This window comes from Miscanthus floridulus, chromosome 1, assembly GCF_019320115.1.
Source record: "Miscanthus floridulus cultivar M001 chromosome 1, ASM1932011v1, whole genome shotgun sequence".
Taxonomy (NCBI): domain Eukaryota; kingdom Viridiplantae; phylum Streptophyta; class Magnoliopsida; order Poales; family Poaceae; genus Miscanthus; species Miscanthus floridulus.
In genome coordinates this window covers 13572687-13590425 of record NC_089580.1, presented here as the reverse complement: position 1 = coordinate 13590425, position 17739 = coordinate 13572687, and the positions used below count along the sequence as shown (strand labels likewise).

Genomic DNA, 17739 nt, shown 5'->3' with positions numbered 1-17739 from the left:
CAGAACGACAATTTTGATCGCCGCAACCGGCGCAATGACTCCCGCGACCACCGTGACCAATGTAATCAGCGGCGCAACTGCCGTGACGATTACAGGAGCAAGCGTGCTTGGGAAGACGACGGCGAGGTCAATACCGTTAAAAAGGGGGGCGGACGTCGTAACTATGAAGACGACTACGCCAAAGCATTGAAGGGGCCCTGCTAGCTCCATCCTAAGTCGAACCATACCATGGAGAATTGCCGCGTCCTCAAGACTATCTACACGCGTCAATAGGCTCCGGATACGTCCGACAAGCCTAACGACGCAGGGGAACAGCGCAACGAGGATAATGATGACGACGATGCAGACCCTCATCACAAATACGTCAAGCCAACCGATCGCGTGCACACCATCATCGGCGGCAAGGTGTCCATTGAGACCAAACGAGAACGCAAGCTGCTCGCCCGCGCTTGCTTGAACGTGGCAAACACCGACAACCTTCTCACCGATCCGTGGCTCCCACCATGGTCTCACCGTAAAATCTACTTCAGCAGGAAGGACCAATGGGCCGCCATACCTGAGCCAGGGCGTTTTCCCCTGGTCCTCGACCCTTGTATCAACAAGGTTCAGTTCAACAGGGTACTGATCGACGGCGGCAGCTCCATTGATATACTGTTCAAGAACAGTCTGCCCGCCCTGAAAATAGCCCAGGCGGACTTGAAGCCGTACAAAGCATAGTTTTGGGGCGTTCTCCCCGGATAGAGCTCTACACCTCTCGGGCAAATCACGCTACCTATGCAATTTGGGACTCCGGACCACTTTCGCACCGACTACGTCAACTTTGTGGTCGCTGACTTCGACGGCACCTACCATGCTATTCTTGGTCGACCGTCGCTCACCAAGTTCATGGCCATACTTCATTACAGGTATCTGGTGCTCAAGATGCCTACTGAGAAGGGAGTTCTAACCCTTAGGGGCAACGTATACGCAGCTTATACCTGCGAGGACGACAGCTTCAAAATAGCAGAGGCCCACGACCTCTCTATTCGCATGGCCGAGACCGTGCTTGACGCTAAGGAGACCTTAGCCGACCACCTAAAGATCCTAGACCTCGAGACTCCACGCAAGAACATCAAGTCAAAGGAGCACAAGGTGATCCAGCTGGTCGATGGCGACTCCAGTAAAACGGCCCTTATCGGGGCCAACCTGGATCCCAAATAGGAAGACGCGCTCGTTGGGTTCTTGAGGAGCAACATGGATGTGTTCGCATGGAAACCTGCCGACATGCCCGGTGTACCTCGGAACTTGATCGAGCACTCCTTAAATGTCAACAGCAAGGCCAAACCAATCAAGCAGAAGCTACGATGGTTCGCTCGCGACAAAAAGGAGGCGATTAGGGTAGAAGTCACACGGCTTTTGGCAGCCGGATTTATTAAAGAAGTGTATCATCCGGAGTGGTTAGCCAACCCGGTTCTTGTACACAAAAAGAATAATGAATGGAGAATATGCGTTGATTATACTGATCTCAACAAACACTGCCCTAAGGACCCCTTCGGCTTACCTCGCATAGACGAGGTCGTAGATTCAACCGCCGGTTGCGAGCTGCTTTCCTTTCTCGATTGCTACTCTGGTTATCACCAGATCGCTCTCAAAAAGGATGATCAGATCAAGACATCTTTCATCACGCCTTTCGGCGCCTACTGCTACACGACTATGTCGTTCGGGCTCAAGAACGCCGGGGCTACATACCAACGCGCCATTCAGGCCTGCCTCGCAGACGAGATAAAAGATGACCTAGTAGAGGCCTATGTGGATGATGTAGTTGTCAAAACCAAGGAAGCACATACCCTTGTTGACAACCTAAAACGTACCTTTGTGGCCCTCAATACATTCCAATGGAAGTTAAACCCAAAGAAGTGCATCTTTGGTGTTCCTTCTGGCATATTGCTAGGCAACGTCGTCAGTTACGATGGCATACGCCCTAATCCGGAGAAAGTCAAAGCTGTCTTAGACATGAAGCCCCCTGAGAAGGTGAAGGATGTCTAGAAGCTTACCGGATGCATGGCCACCCTAAGCCATTTCATATCAAGATTAGGAGAAAAAGGGCTACCGTTTTTCAAACTACTCAAAGCATCCGAGAAGTTTGAGTGGTCGGAAGAAGCAGACGCTGCCTTTACGCAGCTAAAACATTACCTTACATCACCTCCAGTCCTCACAGCTCCTAGAGAAGACGAAACCCTCCTACTTTACATTGCAGCAACCAATCGGGTGGTCTCCACTACCATGGTGGTCGAGCGCGATGAGCTGGGCCACGCCTATAAGGTACAATGGCCAATTTATTTCGTCAGCAAGGTACTCAACGAATCTAAGACCAGGTACCCACAGATTCAGAAACTGCTCTACGCCATACTGATAACATCCCGAAAGTTGAGACATTACTTCGACGGATATCGTGTGGTGGTCATGACCGAGTACCCTTTGGGGGACATCATTCGCAATAAGGATGCGAATGGGCGCATCGTCAAATGGGCAATGGAGCTATGCCCCTTCTCCTTGGAATTTGCAAGCCGTACTACAATCAAGTCTCAGGCACTCGTCGATTTCATCGTCGAGTGGACAGACTTAAGCACCCCTGCCTCTCCGGGATCCGACGAATATTGGACGATGTACTTCGACGGCTCTCTCAACATTGACGGTGCGGGAGCAGGGGTTCTTTTCGTGTCACCATCCAAGGAGTAGCTCCGGTACGTGCTCAGGATTTATTTCCCAGCATCTAATAACGCCGCCGAGTATGAAGCATGCTTGCATGGTTTATGCATTGTGGTTGAGCTTGGTGTTAAACGTCTCTATGTCTATGGAGACTCGGCTCTGGTCATCAACCAACTCAACAAGGACTGGGACACGACCAGCGAAAAGATGGACGCATACTGCAAACCGATAAGAAAGCTAGAAGGCAGGTTCTATGGCATCGAGTACATACACGTGGTCCGGGACAAGAACCAAGCAGCGGACGCGCTGTCATAGTTAGGATCATCCTGAGCCAAAATCCCACATGGCGTATTCGTCCAAGACCTGCTCACGCCTTCCATCGAAGAGGAAGATTCCACGGTCGACAAAGCTCCGGACCAGCAATTGGTGGCTACGGTTCCGGTGCCAAGCACAACCGAGCCGCCTCCGACCACTCATGAGCCAGACTGGAGAGTACCTTTCATCAAGTACTTAATAGATGGCAGCGATTATACTAATCGGACAGAAAACGAGCGCCTGATGCGTCGCAGTAAGCAGTATCTGCTCGTCGATGGCAAGTTATGGCGCAAAAACGCAAAGGAAGAAATCCTGATGAAGTGTATAACCTAGGAAGAAGGCGAACATCTCCTAGACCAAATCCACTCTGGCTCCTGCGGCAACCACGCGGCCTCAAGAACACTGGTCGGTAAGGCTTTTCGAGCAGGGTTTTATTGGTCGTCAGCAGTAGCCGACGCAGAGAAGCTAGTCTGCCACTGTGAGGGTTGTTAGTTCTTCGCCAAAAGAATCCACGTACCAGCACACAAGATCCAGACGATACCAGCCTCTTGGCCCTTTACATGCTGGGGACTGGATATGATCGGGCCCTTCAAACCGGCTCCTGGGAAATTTACATGTGTTTTTGTGCTGATTGACAAATTTTCTAAGTGGATAGAATACATGCCTTTGGTACAAGCATCTTCGGAAAAGGCTGTCATGTTCCTCGACCAGGTCATCCACCGTTTCAGCATACCCAACAGCATCATCACCGATCTGGGTACTCAGTTCACCGGGAACATTTTTTGGGACTTCTGCGATGAAAGGAGCATAGTAGTAAAATACGTCTCGGTGGCGCACCCTAGAGCTAATGGACAAGTCAAGCAGGCAAATGGCATGATCTTGGACGCATTGAAGAAGAGGATGTACAGAGAAAACAACAAAGCTCTCGGAAGATGGCTCAAGGAGTTACCAGCCGTGGTCTGGGGCCTCCGAACTCAACCCAGTCGTAACACCAGCGTTTCACCATACTTTATGGTTTACGGCGCTAAGGCAGTCCTCCCACCAGATATAGCTTTCAGACCAGCAAGGGTAGAGAACTTCGACGAGGGCAAGGTCAATGAAGTACGGGAGCTAGAAGTAAACAACGCAGAAGAGAAAAGGCTCGATTCTTGTGTACATACGGCCAAATACCTTGCTGTTTTGCGCAGGTACTACAACAAAAATGTTAAAGAGCGGTTCTTCGTGGTCGGGGATTTGGTCCTGAAGTGGAAGACGAACTAGGCTGGTGTCCACAAACTTGCAACCCCATGGGAGGGACCATTCATGATCAAGGAAGTCACACGACCAACGTCTTACAGGTTGGCTCGCCTGGACGGCACGGACGTACCAAACTCGTGGCACATCGACAAGCTTAGACGTTTCTATGCTTAACTACTGAGATATGTACTCCTTTTGTACTTTCGATTTACTTCAATAAAGCAATTATGATTTCTCCGACCACTCTAATGTGTCATTTCGAATTTTATGGTTATTCTAACTTAGCCAGTAAAAACCGACCACCACTCCTTCTATGGTTTTCGGAGCAGGCCCTGTCTCCGGTTCCTCCCAATACGTGCATGGGATCCGCTCTCTACGTTACGGGTGATCGGCAGGTCCCCCTTGGTTTAACTTGTCTGCGTCTACGTGTGCACAGGTCACTGGACCTCACACTCCGACCACATGGAAAACTAGGGCCGCACAAACTTTTCGGGATGATGTGTCGAGCACGATGGTACAACTAAACAGAATGTTAATACGTTCTTACTTAGTTACACCAACATAAAGTATCAAGCTTAAATACGCTTTATACAAAGCAAACAAGCTTATAATAATATACAGTTACGTTATTACAAGCTTGCCTGAAGAGGCTCAAGTTCACAATAACACAACTATGTCCTCTTTCTATAGCTCTAAGCCTATTACATTGGCTGGTCGGGGCGCATGGCACTTACTGCTCGCCGCTTCCGATACCCTACTCGAGTCTCGGGGACTCTTGTGCTAGTTGAGCTGAAAGGGATGGCCCCGCCGGTGCCTAGCTGGTCGAGACCGTAGGCTTCGTTGGTTGGCTTGCAGCTGATGGCATTTCCAGCTGACTCGTCGATGGCGTATCCTATACAAGTGCTGTCCCACCTCCACACAGGTTAATATCGCCAATTATCTTTGACGACAAGTCCAGCTGGGCCGTCCGAAGCTCCTCTGCCTTGTCTGGGTCTACCTCCTTCGGGTACCCAGCCTCCAGGCGCTTGAGATCGATCAGGGGGTAGTGGGCACGCACCATGCTTAGTACATGGGCACCCATGTACTCACCAGCCTCCTTCACGAACTCCTGGAACCATCCCCACGCTTGTTTGCATCTCTCGACCAGCCCGAGCTGGGGCGTCCTTGGCTCTTCCTCTGTGAGCGCCGGGTCGATAAGGTCGAGGACGGGCACAATGCCAGTTGCCACTTCTTGGCACCGGTTCTTCCACGTGTCCCGCTCCTCGATGGCCTTGAGGCATCGTGCTTTCCAGTCATCATGCTCTCTGATCATGGCCTCTAGGTGCTTCTTGGCATTGACTTTCAAAACTGAACACAGTACAAGACATCAAATGTGAAAACACGACAAGGCAAGGTGGGCAACAGAATGAGGAAGGTGATCTAGAATACTTACTTTTTAGTTCCTCCTTCATTTTGTTGGTGTGGTCTTGGAGTTGAGACTGGCTGCGTGCTAGCTTCACGTTGTCCTCCTTTAGGCGACCACACTTTGTGGTCACACGGCTATTTTCCCCTTCGAGGCGGGCCACTTTAGCTTCTAAACCTGCATTACAGCTGTTACTACCAAGAATACAACAACATAAGTCCTGCACTTGCTATGATAAGATGAAACTTTACTTGTTTTCTCCAGCTCTTTGTTATTGAGCTGGCCGACCAGGTTTTGGTTCTGTGTTTCTCGATCTGTCCTCTCCTGGTCGGCGGCTTCAAGTTGGCGCCGCAAGCGTTCCACTTCGGCCGCCAGTTCTTTATTGGTCGCCGTGATTCCTTCAATCTGGTCGAAGCACCTCTTTCGGTATTTTGCGGTTTTCATCAGGTCCTGCATACAGACAAGCTAAGTTAGACAGTTAGACTACATAACAGGGTCAAGGATTCAAGCCAAACGTACCTGGACTTTTGTCACCAGACGCTTGGCCGCTCGTTCGACTCTTAGGGTCTCTTCGACCTCTGGGATTTCTTCGTGCATAACTCATTCATTGTTCCGATAGCGCGACACATATACATGTTGTCGCCTATCTTGGGGATGGCCCAGGACCTCTTCTACCTCTTCCTCTTCAGCCTCCTGTTCAGGAGGCGGCGCTGGTCTGGAGTCTACAGACTCCACAACCACCAGGGCTTTTCCACGAGCCGTCGCGTTGGCAAGAATGTTCTGGGCCACTTCTGGCTGCTGCTCCTCGGCTAGATCCGGCTCCCTTGGCACCATGGTATCCGCCTCAGCAGGGTTCATGCTCGGAGCACTTGTACTCTGCTCGGCTGTCTTCTCGACCAGCTGCTCGGGGACTGGCGTCTGGTCGTCCGCCTGCTGAGGTCCAGGCGGAGTTCCTACTACAGGCTCCTCCACGGCTGGCTGCTGGGCAGTTTGTCCCGCCGTTGCTGGCGAAGTTGTGCCGCACCCGGCTAGCTGGTCGGGGTTCTCGGTGGATGCCGACCTAATATATCAGAGACAAGTTCAGAGGATAATAGTATCCAATGCAAATTACAAGCTTACATCAAAGATATAGATACTTACAGCTTCGATTTGCAGAATGATGTTGCGAAGGAGCGTCTCCTCGACCGCCCCTGCTCCGTGTGCTCGACAGGTTCCACCGGGTCTCTTTCCACCTCCGGTACAGGCGTTGGGGTTTGATGCTCAACGTTTCCCTCGTTTGTCCTCTGTGTTGCAGTGGTCGGTGATGCGACCACTGCTGGCACAGAGGAGCCACCTTGCTCCGACGATCCCATCTGTCTTCTCCTCTTTTGAGGGACGAGCCAGAAGATGTCCGCATCCTCTGCTTCGTCGTCCGATAGGGGGAAGATGGCTTGGCGTCATTTGCTGGTCGCCGGATGCTTGCCAGCGGCTCTGGTCGATGCGTCCTCCACGGTCTCGAGTGCCACCTAGTGGACGTCGTCGGTCCTGGTGCTGGTCTGGGCGGCTGGGCCGGTAGCTTGAGGCCAATCTACACCGGGGGGAGGCGACACAAACACTGCTGCCCGGTCACGACCATTACACTGAGGCACAAAGCGGGGACAACAGTCAATTTATGGTTACAATATGACTCTACAATTAAAAGGAGGCATCATTTACCTTTGGGGGAGGTCGAGCTAGCTTGAAGGCGTGCTCGATGTCGTTCAGCCTGACGTAATTGGGATCAGCCAGGTTGAAGAGCTCCCCAATCCTGGCTTTGATTTCCATCTTGTCGAGCGGCTCCTTCCTGGTCCTTGTTGGATCGGCGCTCCCCTGGTACTCGAAGCCTGGATGAACCCTCTTCTGGCAGGGCTGGATCCTTCAGCTGATAAAGTTCCCGACCACACTTGGTCCATCTAGCTTTCCCCATGGGATCATCCCGAGCAGTTCGGCGATCTGCTCCAGGCTCTCGGGCTTCTCTGTCCAGCTGTTCTTCTTCTCTGGAATCAGCCCCACGTCGCACAGGGTGATGGTGTTCGGTTCTTCACGGATGTAGAACCACTTCTTGTACCACTCATCCAGCGAAGTGTTCTAGGGGCAGTGTAAGTATTGTGCTTTCATGCCGTCGCGAAGATTCAGGTAGACGCCTCCGGCTATCTTTGAGCCACCGCTCCCTTTCTTCCGAAGACAGAACAAGTGGCGAAAGAGGTTGAAATGGGGCTAGAAGCCACCATAAGACTCGTAGAGATGGATGAAGGTGGAGATAAGGAGAATCGAGTTGGGATGTAGATTGCAAATCCCAATCTTGTAGTACAAGCAGAGACCCTGAAGGAAAGGGTGCACTGGAATCCCGAAACCCCATTTGAAGAAGTCTTCAAAAACCATAATCTCACCTGGTTGTGGACCGGGGAAGCTTTCTCCTTCCGGCGCACGCCATCCCGCGAGTGCTTTGTTGTGGAGCACTCCCATGGCGACAAGGTCCTCGATGGTCTGCTGATTGCTCTGCGACTTCCACCATTCCTTCACCATGACCCCGCCTTTCTTCTGGGCATCTCTCTTCGCCATTAGTCTGTCCTTACTACGGGGGTGGATGCGGTGGCGAGGGGATTGGCGATGATTTTCAGAGGAATAGGGTTCGGCAGGAGGAAGAAGAAGGTTGCGGCGGCGGATGACAATGGGGAACGGTGTGAGTAACTTACCAGATCTACATTATATAAAACAAAGAGCTCCGTCGTTTCGTTCGCCCGAGATTATTGGGAGTTGTGCGCACGCGCCGTAGATGGTTGTTCACACAACCTCGAATTCTACGCCAATAAATGCGCTCCTTCGTTACCAGTGTACGCGCCTCTTCATTGATAGTGTAAGAGGGCCCACACTGATGCACCTCCATACAGGTGCCAAGCGAGTGTTTGCCAGAAAAGAGTAAGAAGACAGAATGACGTACTATACCCATTTGCTTTTTTTGACCAGGCGTGTCAGACTGGACTTGGCAGAGAATAGAGATAAATAAATACAACGAATAAATACATTTATGGCGTTCGAGTTTTTTATGCCTGTTTCGCGCTCAAGGATGGATCAGACTCTTACAATGTTCTGGGACTACCCAGACCACTGCTGTGCTCAGAGACTGCCCAGACCACTGCCCTGCTCGTGGACCGCCCAGACCACTGAAGTGCTCGGGGACTGTCCAGACCACTAACGTGCTCGGGGACTACTCCGACCACCATCATGCTCGGGGACTGTTCTGACAACTGATGTGCTCGGGGGCTATCCCGACCACTGATCGAAGAATCGTTCTTCTCGGCTACATGTGATTTGTACTCACATACAGTGGAGAGATATTTATTTAGACCTTGCTACAAGGCTCATACTTTGCCTTCCAGCAAGCTCGGGGACTACATCGGTACGATGCACCTGCCGGTGCATCTCGTATTGCTTGTTCGACAATTGGGTTCTCAACTTAACTGGGAATTCTTTTTAGACCCTGGCACCACGTGCCTACTTCACCTACTACCAGGCTCGGGGACTTAGTGGGCACACTTCACCTTGCGGTGAATATGTTTGTTTTTCGACCACTACGCCTCTGATGATCAAAGATGCTATGCTCCAAGATGCACTTACATTTCTTTTCAGAAATACAAGTGGGCACACTTCCTGGGACGGAAATCTTTTTCTTTTTTCTTAAGAGCACCATACATTCTTCGGACAACCTATTTCTCCGGCGACGACGGTGGTCGAAAGATGTCAAGGACTCGGGCATAACTTGTCGGAGAAGGTCGAAATGGCGTGTAGTAGCATAATACATGGTGCTCGGGGACTAGCTGTGGGGGTATTAACCCCTATACCCTTATGGCTAAGCTTGGACCGGCCCGGATCGATGGGTCCGGTCCGAAAGACGACGTGCGGCCCAACCAACCTAGTTGGAGTCCCGCGTAGGGAGTCAAGGCGGATTTGGCGATCAAGCAGGATCCTGGTCGGTTAGAATAGGAATCCTTGTCCGGCCACATATGGCAATTGTAGCTGACTAGGATTAGTTTCCAGATCAGTAACCCTGCCCCCCGGACTATATAAGGCGGGCAGGGGATCCCTCTAAAAAACATCTCTCATTGACATACAGCAATACCAATCAGACGCAGGACGTAGGTATTACGCCTTCTTGGCGGCCGAACCTGGATAAAACCTCGTGTCTGTCTTGCGTCACCGTCTTGTTTGTGACTTGCGCATCTGTCTGCCGACAATCTACTACCTTGGGCATACCCCTAGGTAGACTGCCGACCGTATTTCGTCGACATATAGTGGTAGGCCTGGGGCCAATCAGTTGATGGGACGTGGGCGGTTGCCAAAGGGTGTATCTTTTGTAGTAATTCCATCTCATTATCTCCTAGGCCTGGGTGTGTGAGGGTAGAGCAAAGTATTGTTCCAATGCCAAGGAAGGAATCAGATTAGGAACCTAGACCGGATAGGACTTCTATTCCTATTCCTTAAAAGCGTATGTTCGTAGTTCGTTGGAGGAGCTCGATCAGAGGAAGCCGTAACCGTTGTAGGAATCAGTTCCTTGTGGAGAGAAAGGGGGTTCTCCCTTGGGGCATGCTTTGTTTAGGTCCCAAAAATTGACACATATGCGTATCCGACCATTCTTCTTCTTGATCGGAATGATAGTGTAGGCAAGCCCGGATGCAGAGAGGGATTCTGAGGTAAAGTAGCTAAAATAAGGAAAGCAAGGAGAGCGCACTCCTCTTCCATCTTGCAGTGCATTACTTGTGATGGTGTTAGTGCATCCAATACACCTGAAGGAAGCACCCGAAACCATGCCTACAAAAAGGCACCGCGTAGATCATGGAATGGTGTACAATAAAATAATTAAGCAATGGGAACTTGGATATCCTACAATAAAAATAACTACATGTTAATTATTCCTAACTCCTAACTGTTTGATATTCATAACACTTAAGGTGTTATCTACAACTCTGCATCTTTGGCTGTCATTTTCAATTCTTTCTCAATCTGGAGGTCAAAGAACGAAATCACATGGAAGACCAATGGTAAATTGGGGTGTTCTAAATACCTTTATCAACCCGGCAAGGCAGTGCAAGTCAACTTCATTTGGAACCACTCCACTGTTTAACTAGTCCCTAACATAGACTTCCTGGCTATTTTCTGCATTAATCCTAAAGATCCCTTCAATCTAAGACAAAAGTGGGCATATATAAGTGACAGGGTTGAATACTGACATTCTAATTCGAACTTTGTTAGCTTGGTTGGGTATACCTTAAGTCCTTCACGCTCATATAACTTCCTCTGCATCATTAGCAATATTGTGGGCACACTGTTTCCTCTTCAATCATATGAACATTGCAGAGAGGTCAGGTGTTTCTTAGGAGTTCAATATGTTTCATGTGTGTTTTTGCCAATCTTTTTTCTTCACTGGTCCTGCACGCTTGATAAAAAGGATCTGGTGTCTATGCCAGGTTGGTAAACCATATAGATCTTGCCCAAATAAGGAGTAGGGGTTAGCTTGTAAGCCACGACTTAGTACTACGAGGATTCTGGCAGAGTGCTTTTCACATATAGATAGGTCGGGATGAAGAAGCTCTGTAGTCAACTAATAGATAGAAAATCACAGTAACCTTTTTCCAATAGTTTCACCATGATAAGAACAACCTTGTCATACATGATAATTATGGGCTTTCTTCCTCCTTTATAGTCTTCAGTTCAATCTGCCAAGTCCGATTCATCTTTTTCCAACCCTTCCTCTGTTCTTATACTAAACCTCTTCTCTTCGTTCCCTTTGCCCCACCAAAAGAGGATCGCCCCTAGTAATATAATAGCACCTTGATTTATTTATCCAGATGGGCATATCTTTTCTTTAGTTTATGCATCTCTCATTCAAAGACAGACAAGAAAATCAATCTAAAGGCACCACTACTCTTATTATTAGTAAACGGTAGGAACCCAACAAGGGAAGAGAAGCTTTCTAAATGCCATTAGCCGATACCTGATGCTGGTCAATCGAAGACGGATCATACCAGTGGTAGTTCGATGGCAGATTCCCCATTAAAGATATGAAGGCACGCCGAATCGGCAGCCTTCTAGAGTGTCCACGTAAGTTCTTTTTATTTTGTGCGTTAGATCGAAATTCCACGGCTCAGATGAGATGCGTCACAGCCATCCTTTATCCATCCCCTTTGTACTATCGTCAGCTAAAAACAAGTCAGACAGATGGACGCATTTAACGTCTCTCCTCCTTACCCACTGACCATGCACCGACCATGCTGGTACGCTCGGCATGGGATGGGCCACCGACCGGCATGGCTCCACCGTGGTCCTCTCATGTAAAATGGTGCCCCTTCCTCTTTCTCTCTCATGTAAATGGTAGGTGGCAGTAGCTCCGCTCCTCCCCTCCTCTCTCTCCTCTCCCTCGCTCCTCGTCGCGACCGCCGAGGCTCCCCGCACCCTGTGCGTGGCGTAGCGGCGTCCCCCGGCACGATGCCATGGTGCGCCGTCCAACGCCGGTGGCCGCGGCCGCGTCTGAGCCCCTGGTCTCCCCCGGCGCTACCTCTTCCTCGCCGTCAGTGGCGGCGTCGACAAAACTCGGCGCCTGGATCTAGCGGTACCTCACCCTCTTCTTCTCCTACCCCGACGCGGGTCGCCCCCGGAGCGGCGGCGGGCGTCCTCTTCTTCTCCTCCCCCAACGCTGGTGGCTCCGAAACACCCGCCTTCCTATCGCGTCCCCTCTTCCTCCCCCACCTTCCTCTCTTCTCCCCTTCACCCCTTTCTGGCTTTTCTCTCCTTCCCGCGTCCCCAACTCCTACCCAAATTCGAGATCCTGGAGGCAGCTTCCCAAGGGCTCCTGCGCTCCGCTCGCTAGATCAAACCATCGTGCTCTCGATAGAACCCCCCCAACCCCCCCCCCCCGAAACCCAGCCGGACCAAGCCCTATTCGCCGTGAGCGCGGTGCCCAGGACGGGCCAGATCTGCATGATCCACACCGACACCGCTACGCCTATCACGAGGTACAGAGGCCAAGCTGAACCCCTCGGATCTGCTCGCTTAGGTAGTCCTCTCTGATGTATTGCCGCTGATTTGCTGAAAATGGCGTGGTCGCTGTAGGTGGATGCTCTCGTGATCTCTCAGAGGCCACGGGGACTGAGCGGCATCTCGGCGGAGGCGTGGCCTGCGTAGCTGGCTGCCTACCGAGATGCAGCGGAACGGGGTGGTGGAATGCAGCGTTTGCCGCTCCCGGGTGGTGGTGCCGAGCCCTCGGAGCATGTCTAGGGCATACGACAAGCATCGTAGCAAGATGTCGTCCAAGTTCCGTGCGCTCAACGTCTTCCTCATCGTCGGTGACTGCATCCTTGTTGGTCTCCAGGTGTGTGCGCGCCTAAACGCTTCATTTTCAGTCCCAAGCGCGGGAGACCTTTGCACGATCAGTGTTTGAGTGAAATGGCCTCACGGATTTGGTACAGAAGTAATGCTTTTACTAGTGATGATGCCTCGCATGCTTGACATGGCCCTTTGCTGTAGTGTTACGTTCATCTGAATAGCAAATGATTGGCCTTGGGGCATTATGCTAATGTTTGACTTGGTTTATGCAGCCCATCCTAGTGTTCATGTCAAAGGTTGATGGGAAGTTTCAGTTCAGTCCCGTCAGTGTTAACTTTCTGACGGAGGTTATGAAAGGCATCTTTGCTATTGTGATGCTCATAATTCAGGTTTGTTCTTCTTACTTGCTTGCTGATGTTTTCCCTTTTTGCAAGCATTCTGACTCGAGGTGACTTTAGAAATGAAGAGTGATCCATTTTGCGTGAGCTATTTTCACATGTTAGTCTGATAACATCTATGATCTCCTAATAAGCAGCCCACTGAGAACTCTTATGATCTTTCAAAAAAAAATTAAGAACTCTTATGATTTGTGGTTCTAGAGTAAGGATAAGAGGACTAAGTGTATACATGCAAAAGGAAATGGGAAAAAAGTGTTTGTCGAACAAAACATGAAGCCATCTTTCCTAGCAGTTAATGCCTTCTAAAATGTGGAGTGGCACTCTTGCTTGGTCAGTCCAAGTAAGCTATTTTCCGTGTGCGCAGATTAGCTTAGGATTTTGTTAGTATTCCTCCACACTGCGGATTTTCATGGTGTCTGGTGGATGTACCGAATTACAATTACTCTGTAGTGTTTTCTCTTTAGTTTGTAGTAAGTAGTATTATGTTCATAATTTCTTATCTGTTAACCTTTTTTTGCTTTGTTGTTCCAATGTGATAGTCTAGAAAGCAACAGGTTGGAGAAAAGCCACTTTTGGCACGTTCAACCTTCATACAGGTTATTTATCTACCACAAGATATATTGTACTTTGATATGTACTGTTGCTCCATATTTAATTTTTGCTACATTGTCTGATTATTTGGAAGGGCAGGCCTGGTGCAGTGGTGAGAGCTGTCTCACTGAGTCACTAGGTCGTGGGTTCGAAGTACTGGGTCTCTGGCTTGCCTCGGTTTTTCCCTTCCCTAGACCCCACTCATGTGTAAGCCTCCGGCACTGGGTCTGCCCTACACTGTCTGATTATTTGATCATTCACTATTTGGTTTTGTAGGCAGCCCATAATTTTGTATGGTGGTACCCTCATGCTTAAGAAGTTGTACCAACAAAAAGGATATGCATAACGAACTGCATAGCTCATAAAAGCTGACTGATTTTGTGTAGAACATTAGAATTAAAGTATTTACTAATGGTTAGTAGGGGGCGGGGGGAATGTGAATGTCTGTTTCCCTGAGGCAAACACGATAGATATGTTGTCTGCCTTATGTTTATGATGATTACATTGTCCTGTCTTTTTGCAGGGCCAGAAAGTTTTAATATTCTTCGAGGGCATTCAAGGGCCACAATGTTTCTCATATGTAACAATGCCGCACAAGGCATTCTATCTTCATTCTTCTTTAAGTATGCAGGTAATGTTTTTTGACATTTGCTCTTTATTATTATTGCAGTTATCACATCTATTGTCTAACTGAAATACACTGCAGACATAATTTTAAAGAAGTATTCGTCAACTGTTGCCACAATATTTACTGTCCTGGCTTCTGCTGCATTCTTGGGGCATACCTTGACCATTAATTTTCTCCTAGGCATATCAGTGGTGTTTATTTCAATGCACCAGGTAAACTGACCTTTTTTTATTACTTTTTTTGTTGAACGACCATTGTTGTATTTCATGTATCTTTCTGTCATTTCTCCTTAGTTCTTCTCTCCACTTGCTAAAGTAAAAGATGACAAACCAACTGGCTTAATAGAGTTGGAAGATACCCAAAATCACCGGTAAGTTTTTATCTCGCTTCAAATGGTATTAACAAATTACTCCAATACTTGATTTAGGTTTCACTTAGCATTGGCCTTTGAAGAAGTGTTGTTTTGCACTGTGTCCATGATCTCCATCTAGACTTTTATAGCTTTGGCATGTGCTTTGGGATGCCTGTTAATGTTGTTGTAGAAATAGCAGGCTGTTTATTAAGTTTCTTTTGACATGTGGCCTCATGTGATGCATATTTTTCACAGGTCATCTGAATCTTCTTTTGTAAATATGACTGCTGGTGCCGCTAATGATGTGAGTATCTCAATTTCCATTTTAGAATAGATGTGTCATTTTAGAGGCTACATCTAATTTGGCTTTCATTTCAGGCGAGCCATCGGATTGGAACTGATGAGAGGCAACCGTTGTTGCCTACATGAACTAGTTTCTTGAGGTATACATAGATTCTTGTAGCCATATTTCTACTGTGTTGCCCAGTTAACAGTTTGACATGGTAAATAGCTATATGCACGTAGTTTGCCAATTCAGTAAGGTGTATGATTATAGATATTTTACACAAGATAAATCGTGATTTTTTAGTGGATATTTGTCTGTGGCAGTTCATTTTCTATAGCAATTTACGAAAACAGATTGTTGCAAATTGATGGTAGAGGCACCAAATGCTGATCCATAGGCTCCATTGTTTTGGATATATGCTTGAAGATGAAAATAATCTGGTTAGCTGTACCTATTAGCTCGACATAGGTTGGCAGCTGTGGGCTAAAATATAAGATTTTGATTTCCACATGGGTTCTATATTTCTATGTGCAATATACTAAGCGAGACAAGTTTCCTGGAATATTTCTCTCTCTCGCAAGCAAATGAACACCGGTTCTTTCTGTTCTGCAGGTAGGATAGGAAGACAGCTTTTTTGTCGTGTGAGCAGCAGATTTCATGTAGCATTGTGAGTTGAATAAACTATTGTACACTGTAAAGCCAAAAGAAAGAAAGAAGTACCAACGTGTTCTCCATTTTTTCCTTTCATTTTTGGGATGAGGCCGGTGGCCGGCCATTAGTGGCCGTGGGAGTGACAGAGCAGCATACATTTTGATAGGCATATAATTCAATAGGGATTTTCCAGATACGATACCTGTAACAGAAAATTTCCCTGGAGCTGTATATGAACAACGGCGATGTGATAACCTTTTTTGTATGGAACATTTTCTTTATAGTATTGATTAATTGTTTTACTATTGTTACTACATTGTTACTTGATTCTCCAACCGTGTTCAGTGTTTGACTTTTGCATAACCAGGAAGTCTCTTTGGACATACTGTTGAAATGGGAACGTCCATGTAAGCCGAATCTCAATTTTCACGGGAATTCCACCTGCGCTGGGGACGCGAAGCCCCTGCGGTAGAGCAAGTCGCTCATGACGCTGTTGCCACGCTGCGTCAGGTGCACGCCGTCCCAGCTAATGCACTCGTCGGGCCTCGTGCACATGGACGCGCCTGGCGCGCCGCACATCCGGTCCATGTCGAAGTTGTAGGCACCGCCGCCAGCGCCGCAGCACACCTCGATCCGCGCCCCCTCATCGAACCCCGCCTTACTGGCGTACCTCAGCATCCGCACGTACGCGTAGAAGTAGCCGGCGTAGTAGATGGTCGCGGACGGGTAGGACCGGCGCAGCTCTCGGATGCCCTGCTGCAGCAGCGCGTTGTGCATAGCGGAGGGTCAGAACGATTTCATGTGAGTAGTTGCAGCACCGTCTCTTCATGGTTGTATGGAGGGACCCTGATTTCAATGCCTTTGGTCTCAAGGTTCAAACATGGTGTCCCTGTTGGCCTGTGTATATTTTGAGTTCATATCAAACATTACTAACCAATTCTTTTGCAGGACCCAATGGCCCAACGAATTGCTATGTTGATGCTGAGTTTCTATATACTCCTTCATATGGTTAGGCCCTTTCACTTCTCACGTTCGTGCTATGAATTTTAGTATTTTGTGTGTGTTAAGGTTGTGATAGAGTCCCAACTGCATGCGGTCCTAATAAATTGGTGGATGAACCAAGTGTGGTGAAAATTCAATTGTCTCGAGTACTCCCAAGCGTGGATGAACCAGGCGTGGCGAGTTGGTGGATGCACCAAGCATCCCGGCTATGGGGCACTCTGCCTATTTAGTGTTAACACGAGTACTATTAGAACACATTTACTCAACAAGCATGTTTTAGATACAATTGGTCTTAACATTACAACTGAAATAGTATCCAACATTGAGCATTGAGGTCCCTTTAAACATTTTGCTTCCATATGCTTACTTTTTCCATCATAACATCTTGTAGTGCCCGCATCTACCTGTTGCCCAGGTTAATCGAGGTGTAGCTTCTCCACCAGACGTATCCATGGACACCACCAAACTAACCCATATTCTTGGTACCAAGCCAATCTCATTTCAAGATGGAGTCAGAAGTACACTTGATGCAGAAGCCAGTACATGACACTTCCTCAACAGTTTGCTTTACTTCCTAGGGAGTTGCTTGCATTCAAATATGAAAGTGTGACATAGAAAATCACATTTAATTTGTGAAATTTTAGTAACGGTAAATTTCTATTGGATCTATGTGAAATATGTAATTTTGTACCTACTAGACACCAGTGGCATCATCGGTGTTACTGCCTAACTGTACTGTATCGTTATGAAAAAATGCCATTCATTTTAAATCGTTTTCCCCCAGCAGTATGTAACTATATTGTGCATGTATATTACAATTTTCAACTAATGTTACCATCATGTATTTTTTTA

The 17739-nt window shown here is 48.4% G+C and overlaps 1 protein-coding gene across 6 annotated transcripts; it reads left to right on the top strand.

Moving 5' to 3' along the window:
* The first annotated feature begins 12374 nt into the window (after positions 1 to 12374).
* LOC136546364 (CMP-sialic acid transporter 5-like) lies at positions 12375 to 17514 on the top strand. Of its 6 annotated transcripts, none has more exons than XR_010781392.1 (11): positions 12375 to 13025; positions 13252 to 13368; positions 13917 to 13973; positions 14068 to 14175; positions 14492 to 14599; positions 14689 to 14808; positions 14890 to 14966; positions 15204 to 15252; positions 15327 to 15391; positions 16834 to 16893; positions 17279 to 17514. XR_010781392.1 is itself a non-coding variant. In XM_066538456.1 (10 exons), the coding sequence occupies exons 1-9, from the start codon at positions 12855 to 12857 to the stop codon at positions 15375 to 15377; spliced, it is 858 nt and encodes a 285-aa protein (XP_066394553.1). In that variant the 5' UTR covers positions 12375 to 12854; the 3' UTR covers positions 15378 to 15391; positions 16253 to 16387. The 6 variants fall into 6 exon arrangements, 2 of the variants coding, with proteins under 2 accessions (XP_066394553.1, XP_066394500.1); XR_010781345.1 differs by lacking the exons at positions 16834 to 16893; positions 17279 to 17514 and adding exons at positions 15847 to 16147; positions 16253 to 16383; XR_010781404.1 differs by lacking the exons at positions 14068 to 14175; positions 16834 to 16893; positions 17279 to 17514 and adding exons at positions 15847 to 16147; positions 16253 to 16383.
* The last annotated feature ends 225 nt before the right edge of the window (positions 17515 to 17739 follow it).

Bases quoted from the DNA above. Each gene is read 5' to 3' on its own strand.
- LOC136546364 (XM_066538456.1), top strand. From the start codon at position 12,855: ATGCAGCGGAACGGGGTGGTGGAATGCAGCGTTTGCCGCTCCCGGGTG. The intron at 13,369-13,916 runs GTTTGTTCTTCT...CCAATGTGATAG, and splicing joins TTGTGATGCTCATAATTCAG to TCTAGAAAGCAACAGGTTGG. The intron at 14,600-14,688 runs GTAATGTTTTTT...ATAATTTTAAAG, and splicing joins ATTCTTCTTTAAGTATGCAG to AAGTATTCGTCAACTGTTGC.